General features: G+C 46.7%; 1 protein-coding gene across 1 annotated transcript; it reads left to right on the top strand.

The window, feature by feature from the left end:
- Nucleotides 1-635: 635 nt before the first annotated feature.
- ZNF667 (zinc finger protein 667) lies at nucleotides 636-17,604 on the top strand (the record flags this gene model as incomplete). The annotated part of the gene is made up of 4 exons (XM_059667332.1): nucleotides 636-917; nucleotides 1,810-1,933; nucleotides 3,310-3,402; nucleotides 14,706-17,604. Coding segments are annotated over 4 exons (2,067 nt in total), but the record flags the coding sequence as incomplete, so codon positions are not given.
- Between the last annotated feature and the right edge of the window lie 278 nt (nucleotides 17,605-17,882).

Here is a 17,882-nt window from a genome sequence, read left to right as displayed (position 1 = left end):
ACCCTGTGCTTTCCCGCCACGACCGTCCTGCCTCCTGAGGGCCCCGCCCAGACCTGGTCCCCATCCCTGCCATCACCACAGGGGGGAGCCTGAGGAGGCCCCGCCTTTGTTTCAGACTGCACTGATCTCCCCGTTCCTTCAGCACCTCCAGGTTCCTGCCGGGGGCAAGAAACGCCCTCCCCAGGGGGAAGACGACAGCCACTGATTCCCCAGGTGGAGAGCCGCCCCCATCCCCCCAACCTGCTGAGGCCGGTCGGGGAGCACGTTGTCCCTACTTTACAACCCATTTTACAAGGAGGAATCCTCTCCGACTTTGACTCCCATAACTGCTCAGGCCGCGTGCGTGGCGGCAGGCCGTGAGGTGCTAAGGCCAGGCCTGGAGGTGGCAACGCCAGCCCCCTGGGACCAGCTGGCTTCGCCTCTCTGAAGTGATTGTGCAGTGACTTCTCCTTAAGCCTCTCACCGGCGGTTTCTCATTACCAGCAGCTCCGCCCTCTGAGCTGTGCGTTGGTTCCCTGTGGCTGCACACAGCACCACTAACTTGCCAGCAGGATCTGGTCTTGCCCGTTCCTACCTGGGAGCTGGGCTCGGCCTGGCCTGTGTCGCTGGGGCCTCTGCTTTGGGTCCCACGCTGAAATCCGGGCGTCAGCTGGCTGCGGCCTCACCTTCTCCACTCCTTCCTCTGCTGTCCACACGGCCCTTCTTCCATCTTTGAACCAGCAGCCGCAAGCCCAACCCAGCTCCTGCCTGGGTCTCCCTGGCTCCCCGCCCACCTCGACAGTGATGGGCGGAGAGGAGCCACCTCTCGGGGCCTGCAAGTCCATTGGCCGCCTAGGCAGCCCTGGCAGCCCCCTGCTCAGGCCACTGAAGAGGGAGCCCGTGGTGACATCTTCAGAGACCCTTCTGCTGAGTGGGATGTACTCACGGGCCCTTCAGTGAGCAGGTAGTTGGCCGGGAGCCAAGTCAGGCTGCCCTGCTCCATGCAGGGTCTGTGAGAGCGTCACTCAGTCCCCTCCCCCCCCCTCCCCTGGCCTGTCAGTGCTGCAGTCCTCTTGGCAGTGCCGGGTCACGTCTACTGTGAGCGCTAAGTAGACCAAGACGTACGGGTAGGAGCCCAGGAAGATGCCTAGACTCGGTGCCCAGAAGTCCAAGTTAACATGCCATCTGTGAAAGTCTTCTTTTCTCTTCATGTATTTGTATTAACTTCAGAGAGGGAGGGAGAGAGAGAGAGAAACATCAATGATGAAAGAGAATCATGGATCAGCTGCCCCCTGCACGCCCCCTCCCAGGATTGAGCCTGCATCCTGGGCATGTGCCCTGACTGGAATCAAACCATGACCTCCTAGTTCATAGGTCAACACTCAACTGCTGAGCCACGTAGGCCAGGCACACAGCCTTTTTTATTTTTTAAATCTATTTTATTGATTTTTTTACAGAGAGGAAGGGAGAGAGATAGAGAGTAAGAAACATCAGTGAGAGAGAAACATCCATCAGCTGCCCCTGCACACCCCCTACTGGGATGTGCCCGCAACCAAGGTACATGCCCTTGACCGGAATCGAGCCTGGGACCCTTCAGTCCGCAGGCTGACTCTCTATCCACTGAGCCACACCGGTCAGGGAAGGCACAGTCTTTAACATCAGGCCACACTGTGTCGTCTTGTGTTAATACTCCTGCCCCTTTGGGCTCCTGTCTCCAGGTCCCGAGTAGGTTCCTGGCCCCTGCATCTCCCATTTGGGACAGTCCGCTGCCTGCTCCAGGTGTGTGGACACACGAGCCCACTGTGACCCTTGTGGGATTTTCCGTTGCAGGTGGTGACGTTCGGGGACCTGGCCATCTACTTCTCCCAGGAGGAGTGGGAGGGACTGAGCCCCGAGCAGAGAGGTCTGTACAAGAACGTCATGTTGGAGAACTACCAGACCCTGGTCTCTCTCGGTGAGCCCCCACCCCGCTGGCCCTGAGGGACGGGAACCTGGCCGTCAGTGGTCAGGGAAACAAGCTACCCCAGTGAGGGTTGGCTTTGTTTTAGCAGCTTTATGGAGATATGACTCGCACACTGTGCATCCTCTCCTAGGAGGGGTACACTCAGGGTTTCTGTTCTATCGACGGGTGTGCATCCATCGTCACCGTCCATCTAGGACCCCTTCACCCCAGGAGAAACCCAGGCCCTTCGCACTCACTGTCCCTGTCCCCACCCACGCCCACTGAGCCCCCCGCCTGGCAAACACTAGTCCCTCTCTGGCCCTAGAACTTGCCAGTTCCTGCCTTTCACGGACATGGAGTCACACAGGACGTGGTCCTTGGTGTCTCCTCCTTCCACGGGGCACCGTGTTCTCAAGGTTCATCCAAGCTGCAGTGGGTGACAGCGTCACAGAGAAACCGGACGAGAACCAAGCCACGCTCTGAGAGTTTGGAGTTACACTTTATTCACCGCGGTGGGCCTAGGGAAATGAATCAAATTCTAAGCAAAGCTACAAGCAGAACTTCCCTTTTTATGGAAGAGCCAGCCCTTTGTGCGCTTGCTGGCGGCGGCCTTGAAAACTATACAGTTCCATCCAATTAAAAAATGCACCTGGCATGGCATTGGGTGTATCTAGTCTCTGGCCTACACGGTCAGACAGCTTAGTTTTTCTCCCCCATTATTCAAGCAGGCTAGAAAGCAAAGTTACTTTTTCAGAATTAGAGGCCGTCCAAAGGATAGCAGAGAATTCCGAACAGAAGTTTTACAGAATAGGGGTTTGCCTTCACAACAGTGCACCCACGGCACGGTCCTCTTTACGGCCCACTAACAGCCCATGATACAGGCCACATTCGTGAATCCATGACGGGCCCCTGTGCTGTTTCCACGCTACAGCTCTTAGGAATATGCCGCTTGACCTTTGTGTCTGAGTGTTTGTGGGGGTGCATATTTCCATTTCTCTTGGAGATGCATGTACCTATGAGCGGAATTGCTGCTCACATAGTCACTGTGTATGTAACCTTTTGAGGACCTCGCTTGTGTTGAGAGAGAGAGAGAGAGAGAGAGAGAGAGAGAGAGATGTGTCAGGAAGTCACCGAACAGGCGCTGTTAAAGGGGCACAATGGGCATGGGTGACACAGAGATGGCACTGCAGATGCAGCCGTCCTCGCGCTCCTGCTCCAACTTCCCAGGAAACTGGTTGGCTCTGTAGTTAGGAAGAACGGCAGGTGTGCCTGAGCCTGCCTCCTCCACGCTCCCTCTGTGCCCGCGAATCCCCTTCCCATCGGCACAGGCCTTGGCCCCGGTGCCGTGGTGCCACGTCCTGCTCAATCCCGTGTTTTCCTGTGTGCAGGACTGTGCTGTCGGAAGCCAAGTATGATCGCCTTGTTGGAGAAGGGACAAGCACCCTGGATGGAGAGATTCGTGAGAATACCCTGTGGCCTGGGTGAGTGACAGCCAGGGCCTGGGACGGTGTACAAGCACATGCCATGGTGGGAGGGCCACCTGCAGGCTGACCCTCGAGAGCCCCTCCCCCACCCCGTGGCCCCAGGATGACCGTCCCCCTCAGGGAGAAGAGTACCATTTCATAGGCCCTTCCTGGGTGCAGGCACTCTTCCCGCGGCAGGCGCTCCCAGCAGTGCTGTGAGGCGGGCACTGTTACTCCTGTGTTAGGGATGAGAACACTGAGACCCAGCTAGGGAGTGGCCGAGGGCTGGGGGTGAGCCCAGCTTTTAGTCTCAGAAGCTCGGGTCTTAACAGCCTTGTCCCTGCCTTGTCAGTCACACTTCCCTCAGAGAAAGCGTATTCCCACTGATTTAATGCTAGCACTCCAGCGATGATCTTCCAGCTGCAGCATTGTCCTCAGTCCTTTCAAAAATTAAAAATCTTTTCCATACTGTTCATTTTGACACCTTGGTAAGAACTCAGTCCCTTATCTAATAGGTTCCTCTTTGGTTGATCAAGTTGTGTGGGATTTTTTTTACACTTCTCTGAGGCTTTTTAGTTGTGGTAAAAAGTATCCTGTATGATAAAGAGGTAATGTGCTAATGGTTGTCACGCCCTCACGTCGTAACTGCCGGTCACCAGGAGACTGCAAGAACAGACGCGTTCATGGCAGAGCTGCTTGCCCGCCATGGAGGGAGGTCCCGCGGACGCCTGAAGAGCAATGTATCTCTGAAGCTGAAAGAAGGCGGCGTCAGCGACAAAATTTATCTGAAGAGCAACTATTGGCACGACGTAGATCTCAAGCCGAAAGAAGCCGGCGTTATCGACAGAAAATGTCTGCAGAGCAACGTGCCTATGAAACTGAAAGAAGGCGGCTTCGGCGACAGAATTTTTCTGAAGAGCAACTGTTGGCATACCGTAAATACGAAGCCGAAAAAATACGGCGCTATCGACAGAATATGTCTGAGGAGCAACGTGCCGCTGAAGTTGAAAAAAGGCGGCTTCGGCGACAGAAAGCATCTAACGGGGAACTATTGGCACAATGTACCTCATTAAATGTGAGGCTAAGCGTGCAGTCCTTTCTCAAAAAAATGAGCAGTTTTAAAAATTAAATGAAGAAATTTTGGATGTACTCAATGGAGATTTTCACACATATTTGAGTGATGATTCCATTGATTCAACAGGTAGTACTGAAAAGGAAAGTTTTCCCATTGAATTTCTTACTAGTATTACTCATTCAGGAATGCCGTGTCATAAATTAAAATTGATAGCATTACAATCATGGTGCTACTGAGAAATCTTAATAGTAAATAGGTCTTTGTAATGGTCCTCAATTTATTATTAAAAGATTGTGACCTAACATAATCAAAGCAGAAGGAATAACAGAATCTGCAGAGAGGGAGGTTTCTCTGAGGTTGATGTGATTTTTGCCCATCTGACACTGGCCTCCCATTTAAATTGATTCAAAGACAGTTTCCCGGGATGCCAGCATTTAGGGTGACTATTAAGGACAAACTCTAGACAGAGTAGAAATATTCCTACCTGAACTCGTTTTCGGACAGGATCTGTTATATGTTGCTTTCTCTCAAGTTCAAAGGGTGTGATGTTAAAGTTCTAAATACTTCAGCACAAGGGAAATTAAGTCACGTACTCTGAAAGTATTTTCACTCTTAATGTGGTGTACAGGGAGATATTGGAATAAGTTTAATCATTTTATAACTCGTTTGTATCAGGGTTATTTTTCTATCACGTTTTTGGTGTTTTTAGATGATGTTTTTTATATCGTTATTGTTTTTATATCATGTCTTGTTATATCATGTTATTTATTAATAAACATACATTATTTCATATACATTTTACTAATTCTCTTGCATCTCTAACACTTCCATTATAGAGAAAGGGCAAATAGCAATATTAACACATTGTTTGCGGGTAGTTTTTATCGCGCACTAACAGGTGGTGCGGGCCATTTTTGCTAATTTTGTGCGCAACTGGCAACGTTCAGTAAAATTACGATAACTTTAGTTTACGTATTTATACGTTACCCGCATTCTACCGCTAGTCTATAAAAAACGTAGTAATACGTGTCCCGCGCTCTACTACACTGGTAGAACATATAAATACGTAAAACGTGTAAATACGTTTCCCGCATACAATGTGTTAAGATATTTCCTCTACTTAATTCCCTTCTAATGTGCATGAATTTCATTCACCAGGCCACTAGTGAAATTAAATATACTATCCTAACCATTTTTAAATGTGCACTTGAGTATATTCACATTGTCATGCAGCAGATCTCTAGAATGTTGTATCTTGCAACACTGAAACACTGCCTTCTAAGTTGTTTTTTTTTTTTAACAGATCTCATATCTATTCCGTTTCTTTTTTTTCTTTTTTTTTAAAATATATTTTCTTGATTTTTTACAGAGAGGAAGGGAGAGGGACAGAGAGCTAGAAATATCGATGAGAGAGAAACATCCATCAGCTGCCTCCTGCACACCCCCCACTGGGGATGTGCCCGCAACCAAGGTACATGCCCTTGACCGGAATTGAACCTGAGACCCTTGAGTCTGCAGGCCGATGCTCTATCCACTGAGCCACACCGGTCAGGGCTGCCCTATAAGTTCTGGTCCCCCTCAGCCCCTGGCAGCCACCTTCCTGCTCCGTCTCTGCAGTTTGGATGATTGTAGCTATTTCATAGGAATGGAATCACACAGTATTTGACCTTTCTGACTGGCTTTTTTTACTTAGCTTGATAGCCTTGAGGTTCATCCACATTGTGCCATGTGACAGAATTTCCTTCTCTTTTTAAAAAAAAATATATTCTATTGATTTTTTACAGAGAGGAAGAGAGAGGATTAGAGAGTAAGAAACATCGCTGAGCTGCCTCCTGCACACCTCCCACGGGGGATGTGTCTGCAACCAAGGCACATGCCCCCAACCAGAATCTAACCTGGGACCCTTGAGTCCACAGGCCGACAGACTCTAGCCACTGAGCCAAACCAGCTAGTACAAGAATTTCCTTCTTTTTAAGGGCATAATATTCCATTGTATGCATACAAATTCGGCCTTCCATATCCGTTCTACATTTGTGAATATAACCAACTGTGGATTGAAAACATTTGGGGGAATGAGGTGATAAGGACACATATGTACATATAAATATTCTTTCTTTTACCACGTTGAGTGTGGCTAGGCTAGAACACAGTCCAGATCTTAAGTAGGGACAGCTGGGGATTGAGAAAATGAAAGAAAAAGACACAAAGATAGAAGGGAAAAGCTGGGGCTAGGTGTGACAGCTGTCCTCTGATGGAGACTGCGTGTATTTTATACACTAAGATACCAGGAAGTTTTACTAAAGTTTAAAATAAAGGAAATCACGTGTGTTCTTGTGGCTTCTTTGTAATCATCACTTCTGGCTAGGCACGGATAATTGTGTCCGTTCCGGGCTGCTGGGGGTCTTGTCCAGCACCTAGAAGGGTTCAGGAATCTGGAGGAAGGGCTGTGGTAAATTATTAAAGAGTCCAGAAACAAAACATAATTTTGGAAGGCATTTTGGGGAGCCAGAGGAGACTTACCTAAAGAAACCAAGTTGCCCTAACCGGTGTGGCTCAGTGGATAGAGCATTGGCCTGCAGACTGAAGGGTCCCAGGTTCGATTCCGGTCAAGGGCATGTACCTTGGTTACAGGCACATCCCCTGTAACCAAGGGGTGTGCAAGAGGCAGCTGATCAATGGTTCTCTCTCATCGATGTTTCTAACTCTATCCCTCTCCCTCCCTCTCTGTAAAAAATCAATTAAATATATTTTTTTTAAAAAAGAAACCAAGTTCTCTTGAATCTCTGGACCCCTTGCTCTTTATTAACACAGAGTAGAGGCCTGGTGCATGAACTTTGTGTATGGGGTGCAGGGGGGTCCCCACAGCCCAGCCTGCACCCTGTCCAATCTGGGTCCTCACAATTCTGGACTGCTGGCTCCTAATTGCTCACCTGCTTGCCTGCCTGGTCGCCCCTAACTGGCCCCCTGCCGGCCTGATAGCCCCTCACTGCCTCTGCATGCTGGCCTGATCGCCCCCAGCTGCCCCCTCCCTGTGGGACTGGTCACTCCTAACTGCCCCCCTTCCCCCCACCGGCTTGGTCGCCCCATGCAACCTGCTTTTTCAGTCGTTTGGTCATCCCTCGGGCTCACCCTGGGTTGCTGGGCAGCCACCATCCGAGGCTTGCCTGCACCTCAGGCCAGCCCTGGGCAGCTGGGAGGCTGAGGGGACTGGCAGACACCAGAGCAGGCTTGGCTATGGGGACTGGGCACCAGCATCTAGTGGCTGTGGGCGCCTCCATCTTTGTGACAGCGTGAGGATCAGTTAACATATTCCCTCTTTAGTAGATAGGATTGTCCTAAGGCAAGGTAGATATACGCATCAAACACCAAGGTGTAGTAAACGGAGGCATTGTTGGGTTGGGGGAACTGCCTACAGCTGTTCAGGTGTTTCGCCAGTAGGAGGCAGTAACATGTAGACTGAAGTGCCCTCAACTGTCTGGAAGCAAGCAATCAATTATGCATCCTTTTCAGGTTTGGGGAAATGCCCTTAGCCATTCCCAGCAGGCAATAACATGTGATTTTTCCAGCTCTTGCTAAAGGCTCAAGGTCCACCAACCTTTTTTTTAAAATATATTTTACTGATTTTTTTACAGAGAGGAAGGGAGAGGGATAGAGAGTTAGAAACATCGATGAGAGAGAAACATAGATCAGCTGCCTCCTGCACACTCCCCACTGGGGATGTGCCCGCAACCAAGGTACATGTCCTTGACCGGAATTGAACCCAGGACCCTTGAGTCCACAGGCCAATGCTCTATTCACTGAGCCAAACCAGTTAGGGCAGTCCAACAACCTTTTGATGAACTTGCATTTATGACCTGCTGGAATTAGCTTCCAGCACTGGTGCCTGGCTGAACTTAGATCAGGAAACTCACCCCCTGGTGCCTGAGCTAAAGGTCAGGCTGACAACACACCTGCCTATGGCAAGGTATGTTTCCAGGTCATGGCTCTGCCAGGTGCCAATGGATTCAGATGACAATCGCCTCAGGAGCCTTTCCCAGGCGCTCTCTACATGTAATACCTTAATCAATAAAGAAAAAGGAAAAGGCCAAAACCAGTTTGGCTCAGTGGATAGAGCGTCAGCCTGCGGACTGAAAGGTCCCAGGTTCGATTCCGGTCAAGGGCATGTACCTGGGTTGCGGGCACATCCCCAGTAGGAGATGTGCAGGAGGCGGCTGATGTTTCTCTCTCATCAATGTTTCTAACTCTCTATCTCTCTCCCTTCCTCTCTGTAAAAAATCAATAAAATATATTTAAAAAAAAAAATGAAGCATTAGTTTAAAAAAAAAAAAAGAAAAAGGAAAAGAAAACATTTGGGAGGGAAATGTTAATGTTGCCAACGGGTACTATGTAATTAGGCCTACAGTGGTTGCATCTATACCAGCGGTTCTCAACCTGTGGGTCGCGACCCCTGAAAATACATCCTGCATATCAGATATTTACATTACTATTCATAACAGTAACAAAATTACAGTTATGAAGAAACAACAAAAATGTTATGGTTGGGGGTCACCACAACATGGGGAACTGTATTAAAGGGTCGCGGCATTAGGAAGGTTGAGAACCACTGATCTGTACTAAATGTATACATTTTCCCCCCTTATTATTCTCTTAACAATGCAGTATAGTAACTATTTATACAGCATTTACATTGTTTTATGTACGTATAATAAGCAATCTAGAGATGATTTAAAGTTTATGGATGGAGATTATGTTGCAAATACTATGTCATTTTATAGAATGGACTTGAGCATCCATGGATTTTAGTCTCCATGGGGATCCTGGACCAATCCCCCGAGGATATGTAGGGATGACTCTACCACGTTTTTAAAATTCATTCATTATGTTTTTTATTGATCTCAGAGAGGAAGGGAGAGGGAGAGAGATAGAAACATCAATGATGAGAGAGAATCATGGATCAGCTTCCTCCTGCATGCCCTCCACTGGGGGGGTTCAAGCCCGCAGCCCGGGCATGTGCCCTTGGCCAGAATTGAACCTGGGACCCTTTAGTCCACCAGCCGACGCTCTGTCCACTGAGCCAAACCGGCTAGGGCTCTATTCATCTGTTGATGGACCTGCGCGTTTCTTCCGCCTCTTGGCTACTGTGAATAATGGTGCTATGGACACGTGAGCACAGATGACACTTTGAGACCCTGGTTTTAATTCCTTTGCATATGTACCCAGAAGTGGGATCACGGATCATATGGTGGTTTTGTTTTTTAATTTTCTGAGAAACCTCCCTACTGCATTCCACAATATCTGCACCATTTCTCATTTCCTCCAGTGGTGCACAAGGCTTCCAACTTACCATCTTGTCAGCAGTGGTGGTTTTCAGTTTTTTGTTCTGTTTTGTTTTTGTGGTAGCCATCCTTATGGGTGTGAGGTGATATTGCGGGCTCAATTTGCATGTCCCCAATGATTGGTGATGTTGAACATCTTTTCATATGTTCATTAGCCATTTGTCTATCTTCTTTGGAGAACTAGTAAAGTCCTTTGCCCATTTTCAATAGGATTGTCATTCCTTGTTTACTTGTAGAATTTCCTTATATATTCTGCATTTTAGCCTCTTATCAGATACTAGAGGCCTGGTGCATGAAATTCGTGCACAGGGAGCAGGGGGAATCCCTCAGCCTGGCCTATACCCTCTCCAATCCGGGACCGCTGGCTCCTAACCACTCACCTGCCTGCCTGCATGGTTGCTCCCAGCTGCCCTCCCCTGCCGGCCTGATCGCCTCCTAACAGCTTGCTCCCCTGCCGGCCTGATCACCCCTAACCGCCTCTGCCTCAGCCCCCACCACCATGGCTTTGTCCAGAAGGAATCTGGATATCTGGAAGATGTCTGGTCGACCTGGTCTAATTAGCATATTACCCTTTTATTAGTATAGATGTGATTTGCAAGCGTTTTCTCCCATTCCTCAGGTTGCCTTTTCACTCTGTCTTGGTGAGTATTCCAGGTGAGCTTGAGAATAACACCATTCTGCTGTTGGATGAAGTAGTCTGCAGATGTCAGTTACATATTGTATAGTTGCATGACGGTGTGGTTGAGTTTTACTGTGTCCTTACTGATCTTCTGCCTGCTGGCTCTGTCCGTTTCCGAGAGGGGGTATTGAAGTTCCCGGCTGTGATAGCGGATTCGTCTAGTTCTCCTGGTAGGTCGATCAGTTTTTGTCTCAATTAGGTTGATGCCCTGTTGTTAGGCACACACAAAGGAATTGTTATGTCTTCCTGAAGAATTGACCCCTTTATCATCTTGTAATTCCCCTTTTTATTTATGATAACTTTCCTTCTTTTTAAGTCGGCTATGTCCAAAATCAATATATCCACTACTGCTTTCTTTTGACTAGTGTTGGGATGGTATATTTTTTCTCCTTCATTTACTGTTAATCTCATGTGTCTTTATATCTAAAGTGGATTTCGTACAGACAGCATATAGTTGGTTCGTGTATGTTTTTTGATCCACGCTGACAATTTCTTTCAATTGGTGCATTGAGACCATTTACTTTCATAGTGATTATTGATATAGTTGATATGCAATATCAGAAATAATATGTAGTAACCATATTTGTTGCTATTCTCTATTTATTGCCTTTATTCTTTGTTCCTATTTTTGCCTTCCACGTCTTTTCTGCCTTTTGTGATTTTAATTCTTTTTCTATTTTTCTTTAATTTTTTTTTCTTCATTTTACATGATTCCATTTTGCCTTTTGCAACATATTACTTATACTTTAAAAACGTTTTCGCCGAAACCGGTTTGGCTCAGTGGATAGAGCGTCGGCCTGCGGACTCAAGGGTCCCGGGTTCGATTCCGGTCAAGGGCATGTGCCTGGGTTGCGGGCACATCCCCAGTGGGGGATGTGCGGGAGGAAGCTGATCGATGTTTCTCTCTCATCGATGTTTCTGGCTCTCTGTCTCTCTCCCTTCCTCTATGTAAAAAATCAATAAAATATATTTTAAAAATAAATAAATAAATAAAATAAAAACGTTTTCTTTAGTGGATACCGTAGAATTTACAGTATATATTTACAACTAATCCAAGCCCACTTTCAAATAACACTGTACTACTTCACGGGTAGCATAACTACCTTATAATAACAAAGTAAGCCCTAACCGGTTTGGCTCAGTGGATAGAGCGTCGGCCTGAGGACTGAAGGGTCCCAGGATCAATTCCGGTCAAGGGCATGTACCTTGGTTGCGGGCACATCCCCAGTAGGGGGTGTGCAGGAGGCAGCTGATCAATGTTTCTCTGTTATCAATGTTTCTAACTCTCTATTCCTCTCTTCCTCTCTGTAAAAAAGCAATAAAATATGTTTTTTTTTTAAAAAAAGAGTTCCCAGTGACTCTTGCAAAAATGAGCAGTTAAAAGCCAACCCTGCCGCCAGTTTAATCAGCCTAATGAAATTCGAATTTCACAGTATTATTTTTTCTTAACATTAATTCTGGGAAAATATCAAAAGGTGTTCAAGTGTTACAGAAGACAGGAGAAAAACCAAAACAATGCTTAGAGAAATGGAGTTACACAGCTTTATTACGCCGGCGGTCTTAGTGGAGTCACCTCCAAAAATCTGAACAAAGAAATCCGGTGGAAGCTTTTCCTTTATACCTTTTTGGCTTCTTTGTTCCCCAAGTATGGAATGGACCTTCCGGATCATTCGGGGGGCTTTGCGAAAAGTCCCATGTGTGGGGCTGGGGGTCATGAGACCAGACCTAAGGGCCTGGTCTGGCGCCAGCACGGACAGCCCTCTCCAGCGGTTGTGTATTTTACGATTCATGGCCTCTGTTAACGTGAGCAAACAGACAAGAAATCTTGGCTAGCCCAGACTGCAGGAAAAGGCAGTGGGTTATATTTTCCCACCTGGGTTACATTGTTCTGCTTGAGGAAAGTTCCCTTAGAGGGAACCAGATGTTATAGAAGGAATTAGCCTTCAGCCTCTTCTCATCCCCCCTCCCCCTCCCCCTTGTCCCACACGACTACGGGGTTTTATGAAGAACAGGCACAACGACCACTCTTAGGTGCTTCCTGCTGATGAGGGACAACGACCAAGGGGTTAGCCTCCCGTTTCTTCCTCTCAGAGGGGTTTGTAGGGAATTCTTCTGGTTTGTAGGACCATTTGAAGTTTAAAGGCATCTAGGTGAGATGAGATAAAGCAAGTTAAGAAATTTAGAAGACATTGTCCTAAGGTTACGGCTATGAGTAGCATTAACAGTGTTCCTGTCAATGGGAGAAGCCATTTCTAGATTACTCCCCCACCCCCACCCAAGCAGCCCAGGACTCGTATAGCTCCTGTCTTCTTTTTGTTGCTCGTTCAAGTAGATCCTTAGCCTTATCTCTGACAATGCCTGAGTGGTGGGCATAAAAGCAGCACTCTTCTCCTAAGAAGAGGCAGATTCCACCTCTTTCTGCTGTTAGTAAGTCTAATCCTCTTGTATTCTGTAGTACTACTGTGGCGAAGGAATCCACTTGATCCTGCAGGACGATTAGAGTCTCAGCTACTCTCTCTCTATCTTCTGAAAATTCTTGGGTTAAAACTTGATAAGAGGAGATAGAGTGAGCTATTCCCCCCTCCCCCTCCCCCGGCTCCTATGCCTCCCGCAACTCCGAGTGCTATTAGAAGGGGAGTCACTTGCAGAGCTCTTTTATATCTAGATACTGCTTTTAGAACGGTTTCAAAGGATTGGTTGTTGGGTATAATAGATATATCTGGGGTTAGATAGGCAGGAGTGCACACTCCCGTCCAGTTTGCAGGCAGGCATGGGTAAGCAGTGGTCCCACACACGTCGAATATTCCTGCAGGGGAGCACCAGGGGGAGGTGGTGTTTTCAGCCTTGAGAGTGGAGTTGCCTAGACCCTCTGGGAGGCAACCTGTTGGATGTTGGCCCTGGGTACTGTCCAGTAGACCTGTCTTTTCCGTATACAGAGCTTCACTCCAGTGTAGCAGTAGCTCCCCTGATAAGAGGAAAGACTTACAATAGTGTCATCCTGGGTCCTGGTTAAGCAGGGGCAGGATGGATATGTACTTGCAAGGGAGAGTGGGAACATACAGGCTATGATTAAGGGAAGTATGCGATTCCCCCTGTTCCTGTTCACTGGGGGGGTCCACAGCAGTGAACCACTGGAACGAAGAGTAGAATAATAAATATTCCTGCAAGGCAAATGTAGCCAAGGATGGTATGACCAGGAGTGGTCCAGCAATTCATGATGAGGCCTTCGTTTCCTTGCTGTGGTGCAGCCGGGGGGGATTTTCAAGATCTGGGGTCACCTTCCACCTGGATTGATGGCGCAAGTCTACTGGCAGTGAATTCTCTCAACGCTTGTTTGTCTGAGAAAGTCTTTATTTCTCTTTCACTCCTGAAGGATATTTTCACAGAGTCTAGAACTTGAGGTTAGTGGTTTCTCTCTTCAAAAGAGAGTTCCCAGTGACTCTTGCAAAAATGAGTATTTAGTTAAAAGCCAACCCAGCCTCCGATTTAATCAGGCTAATGAAATTCTAATTTCACAGTATTATTTTTTCCTTAACCTTAATTCTGGAAAAATATCAAAAGGTGTTCAAGCAGGTTTAAATTTCTCTTCTGATGTTTTTCACTTTTCACTACTCCTTTGGCATTTCACAACGCTGAGTACTAACCACAATACAATCACAGAGAGCTGCCGGAGCCTTTCCTTTAGCTACTTTAGTCATTTTTTTTTTAATATATTTTATTGATTTTTTACAGAGAGGAAGGGAGAGAGATAGAGAGCTAGAAACATCGATGAGAGAGAAACATCGATCAGCTGCCTCCTGCACATCTCCTACTGGGGATGCGCCCGCAACCCAGGTACATGCCCTTGACCGGAATCGAACCCGGGACCTCTCAGTCCGCAAGCCGACGCTCTATCCACTGAGCCAAACCGGTTTCGGCACTTTAGTCATTTTTAATGACTGTTTTGATACTCTTAAGGGACATGTACATTTCAGAAAATGGGAAAAATCAAAGTAAAGGAAAATAATACTGCAATCTATTGTCCCAGAAAGGACACATTTGATTTAGATGCACAGCTTTCAGATATTTTCAACTTTAAAAAATGGGATTATTCTTGTGGTAAAGTTTGATGAATTTTTTGCTTATACTCTAGGAAATTTTCTGTCAATTCAACTTAGCTTCTTACATGACGATTTAAAAAAAAATAAATAAGAAAACAGACGTTTAATTTGTTGATGTCTTTCACACTCAGGGTCTAAATGTGAGACCAACAAGTTCCATCCCGATCATTGCAACAAACCTGGGCAAAGCAACTACCAGAAACCAGTTTCTGCAGCACGAAAAGGTCCCACAGGAAAGAGAGGCTGCACGAAAAATTCACTCCTAAAGAAACCCAAGAAAGTGCATCCAGGGAAGAAGGCTTTAAAATGTAATGACTGTGGGAAAACCTTTAGTCAAAGCTTATCTCTAAAACTTCATCAGAATTCCCATACTGAAGAGAGACCTTACGAATGTAGTCATTGTAGAAAAGCCTTCAGACAGGTCTCATCCCTCCTCCTGCATCAGAGAATGCACAATGCAAAGAAACGCCACGAATGTGATGAATGTGGGGAAACCTTCACGCAAAGAACCACGCTGCTTCTACATGAGAAAAGTCATGGTGGGAGGGGAACCTTTGACTGTGGGCAGGCCTTGAGTCCGTGTCCAACCCTCAGGATACATCAGAAAACTCTCCTTGATGAAAATGCCCACCAGTGCAGGAAATGGGGGAAATCCTTCATTCGAAGGTCATCCCTTTCACTTCACAGGAAAATCCACAAGGGAAAGAAAATCCATGAATGCGGCAAATGTGGGAGAGGCTTCCGAAAGAAATCAGTCCTCGTTCTACATCAAAGAAGAGTTCATACTGGAGAGAAAACTGATGAGGGTGAGAAGGCCTCGCGTCCGCAGAGCAGCCACCATTTAGAGAATCCTTATAAATGTAGGAAATGTGGAAAATCTTTTAATAGGATCTCATCCATCATGCTTCATCAGAGAATTCATGCTTCGGAGAAACCCTACAAATGCCCTAAGTGTGAGACGGTGTTCCAGCGGCTTTCGACCCTTATTCTACATCTAAAAATTCACGGTGGAGAGAAACTGTACAGGTGCAATAAATGCGAGAAGGTCTGTCATCGGCGTTCATCCCTTATTCAACATCAGAAAGTTCACAGGAGGAAAAAGAAGCTCTTTGAATGTAAGGAATGTGGGAAGATGTTTTCTGAAACTGCCAACCTTAAAATACATCAGAACATTCATTCTGAAGAGAAGCCTTTCAAATGCAACAAATGTAATAAAGTTTTCGGCCGCCAGTCATTTCTTATCGAACATCAGAGAATTCATACTGGAGAAAAACCGTACCAGTGCGAGGAATGTGGGAAAGCCTTCAGTCACCGAATATCTCTCACGCGGCACAAGAGAATCCACACTGAAGACAGGCCGTATGAATGCGATCAGTGTGGCAAGGCCTTCAGTCAGAGCGCGCACCTTGCCCAGCACGAAAGGATCCACACCGGAGAGAAACCGTACACGTGCAAGACCTGCGGGAAGGCCTTCAGTCAGCGCACGTCCCTTATTCTACACGAAAGAAGCCACACAGGAGAGAAACCCTACGAATGTAATGAGTGTGGGAAGGCCTTCAGCAGTGGCTCCGACCTCATCCGGCATCAGAGAAGTCATTCCTCAGAGAAACCCTACGAATGCAGGAAGTGTGGGAAGGCGTACAGCCGGAGCTCATCCCTGGTTCGACATCAGAATTCCCATTCAGAAAAAAAAGCCTAAGGGTGTTACAAAAGCAAAGACTGAGTCCCAAAGGAGCAGAGGCAGAGGCAGGGGGGAAGTGCATTGGTCTCTAACACACATTTTGTAGAAACGGGGCCGTTTGATGATGCTTCCCCCTTTGAAAGCCAAAGGGCAAAAGTCCTTGATGACTTTGACCTAAGAATCTGAAGTTAGCTGAGGCAGAGACCTTATCATAGGTCTTCACTAAGCTCAGATGGTTGGATCGGTCCTTTTTCATAAAGACAATTCTTCATTTGATAAGAATCACTGATATTTTATTCCCAGTGTCGTTTTCCTTTATATGTTTTTTTTTTAATATATTTTTTTACTTCAGAGAGGAAGGGAGAGGGAGAGAGAGATAGAAACATCAGAGATGAAAGAGAATCATGGATCAGCTGCCTCCTGCATGCCCCACACTGAGGATCGAGCTCACAACCCAGGCATGTGCCCCTGACCGGGAATTGCACCATGACCTTCTGGTTCATAGGTGGACCCTCACCCAATGAGCCACGCCAGCCGGGCTCCAATGTACTTTTAAAGTTATTTTAAAGTGGAATTGTAGCTATTTCATTGGTCACATACAACAAAGTGGAACCGTCCATGTTTTGGATGGGGCTTTGAGCCTGATTTAACGTCACATGAAGAGTTTGGGTTGGTCCCTGTAGAATGAGAACTATCACATATAAGGAAGGGACTTTCTGGAAAACCAGGGTACCACTTTCAGCTGACAGTCATTTTTGGGTGATCATAACGAAGAGTGAATCCTGGAGTGGATAAAGATGACACAGTTAACAAGCCTCACGGCTAATGAAGGAAAGAAAAACATGACATACTGAAGAATGAGGAACTTCAGAGCAGAGAGAAATTACTTGTTTTGTTTGAAAAAAAAAACTTGTCTATATTTATATGAACAAACATCAGTATTTTCATGTAAGAACACTGATGTGCAATAAGTAATTGTTGAAGTCCAACCAAACCCCCAGTGTACAGGTCTTTGGAAATGGGGCCTTTGAGAAGAAATGGGGGTTAGAGGACAGGAGGGTGGAGCCCTCATGACAGGATTTGTATCTTAACCCTTTGCGGTCCAATTTTATTTTTGGAATTCAAACAGTCTGGTCCAAATTAATTGACGGGATTGAATGTTGAACTTTTTAATGTTCTTATTTTAAAGTTTAAACCAAAAATTCACTGGTTATATTATTAAGTATGTTTAATCAAAGAGTTTATTCTTTAAAACATTTCATAGTGTGGTATCTTTTTTAAAAAATATATTTTATTGATTTTTTACTAGGAGGAAGGGAGAGGGATAGAGAGTGAGAAACATCGATCAGCTGCCTCCTGCACACACACCCCCCACCACCACCGGGGATGTGCCGGCAACCCAGGTACATGCCCTTGACCGTAATCGAACCTGGGACCCTTGAGTCCGCAGGCGGACGCTCTATCCACTGAGCCAAACCGGTCAGGGCAGTGTGGTATCTTTGGAAACATTTCTCCACATGAAGCCCAGCACCTCACTGACAATGCATATAATCGCAGTGGTTTGTGGTGTCGACCTCAGCTCCACGTTGGACCCAAAAGGGTTAAAAAGTAAGAGCACTTGCTGAAA

This window comes from Myotis daubentonii, chromosome 15 (genome assembly GCF_963259705.1).
Source record: "Myotis daubentonii chromosome 15, mMyoDau2.1, whole genome shotgun sequence".
NCBI classification, from domain to species: Eukaryota; Metazoa; Chordata; class Mammalia; order Chiroptera; family Vespertilionidae; genus Myotis; species Myotis daubentonii.
This window is presented reverse-complemented; position numbering and strand designations above follow the sequence as displayed.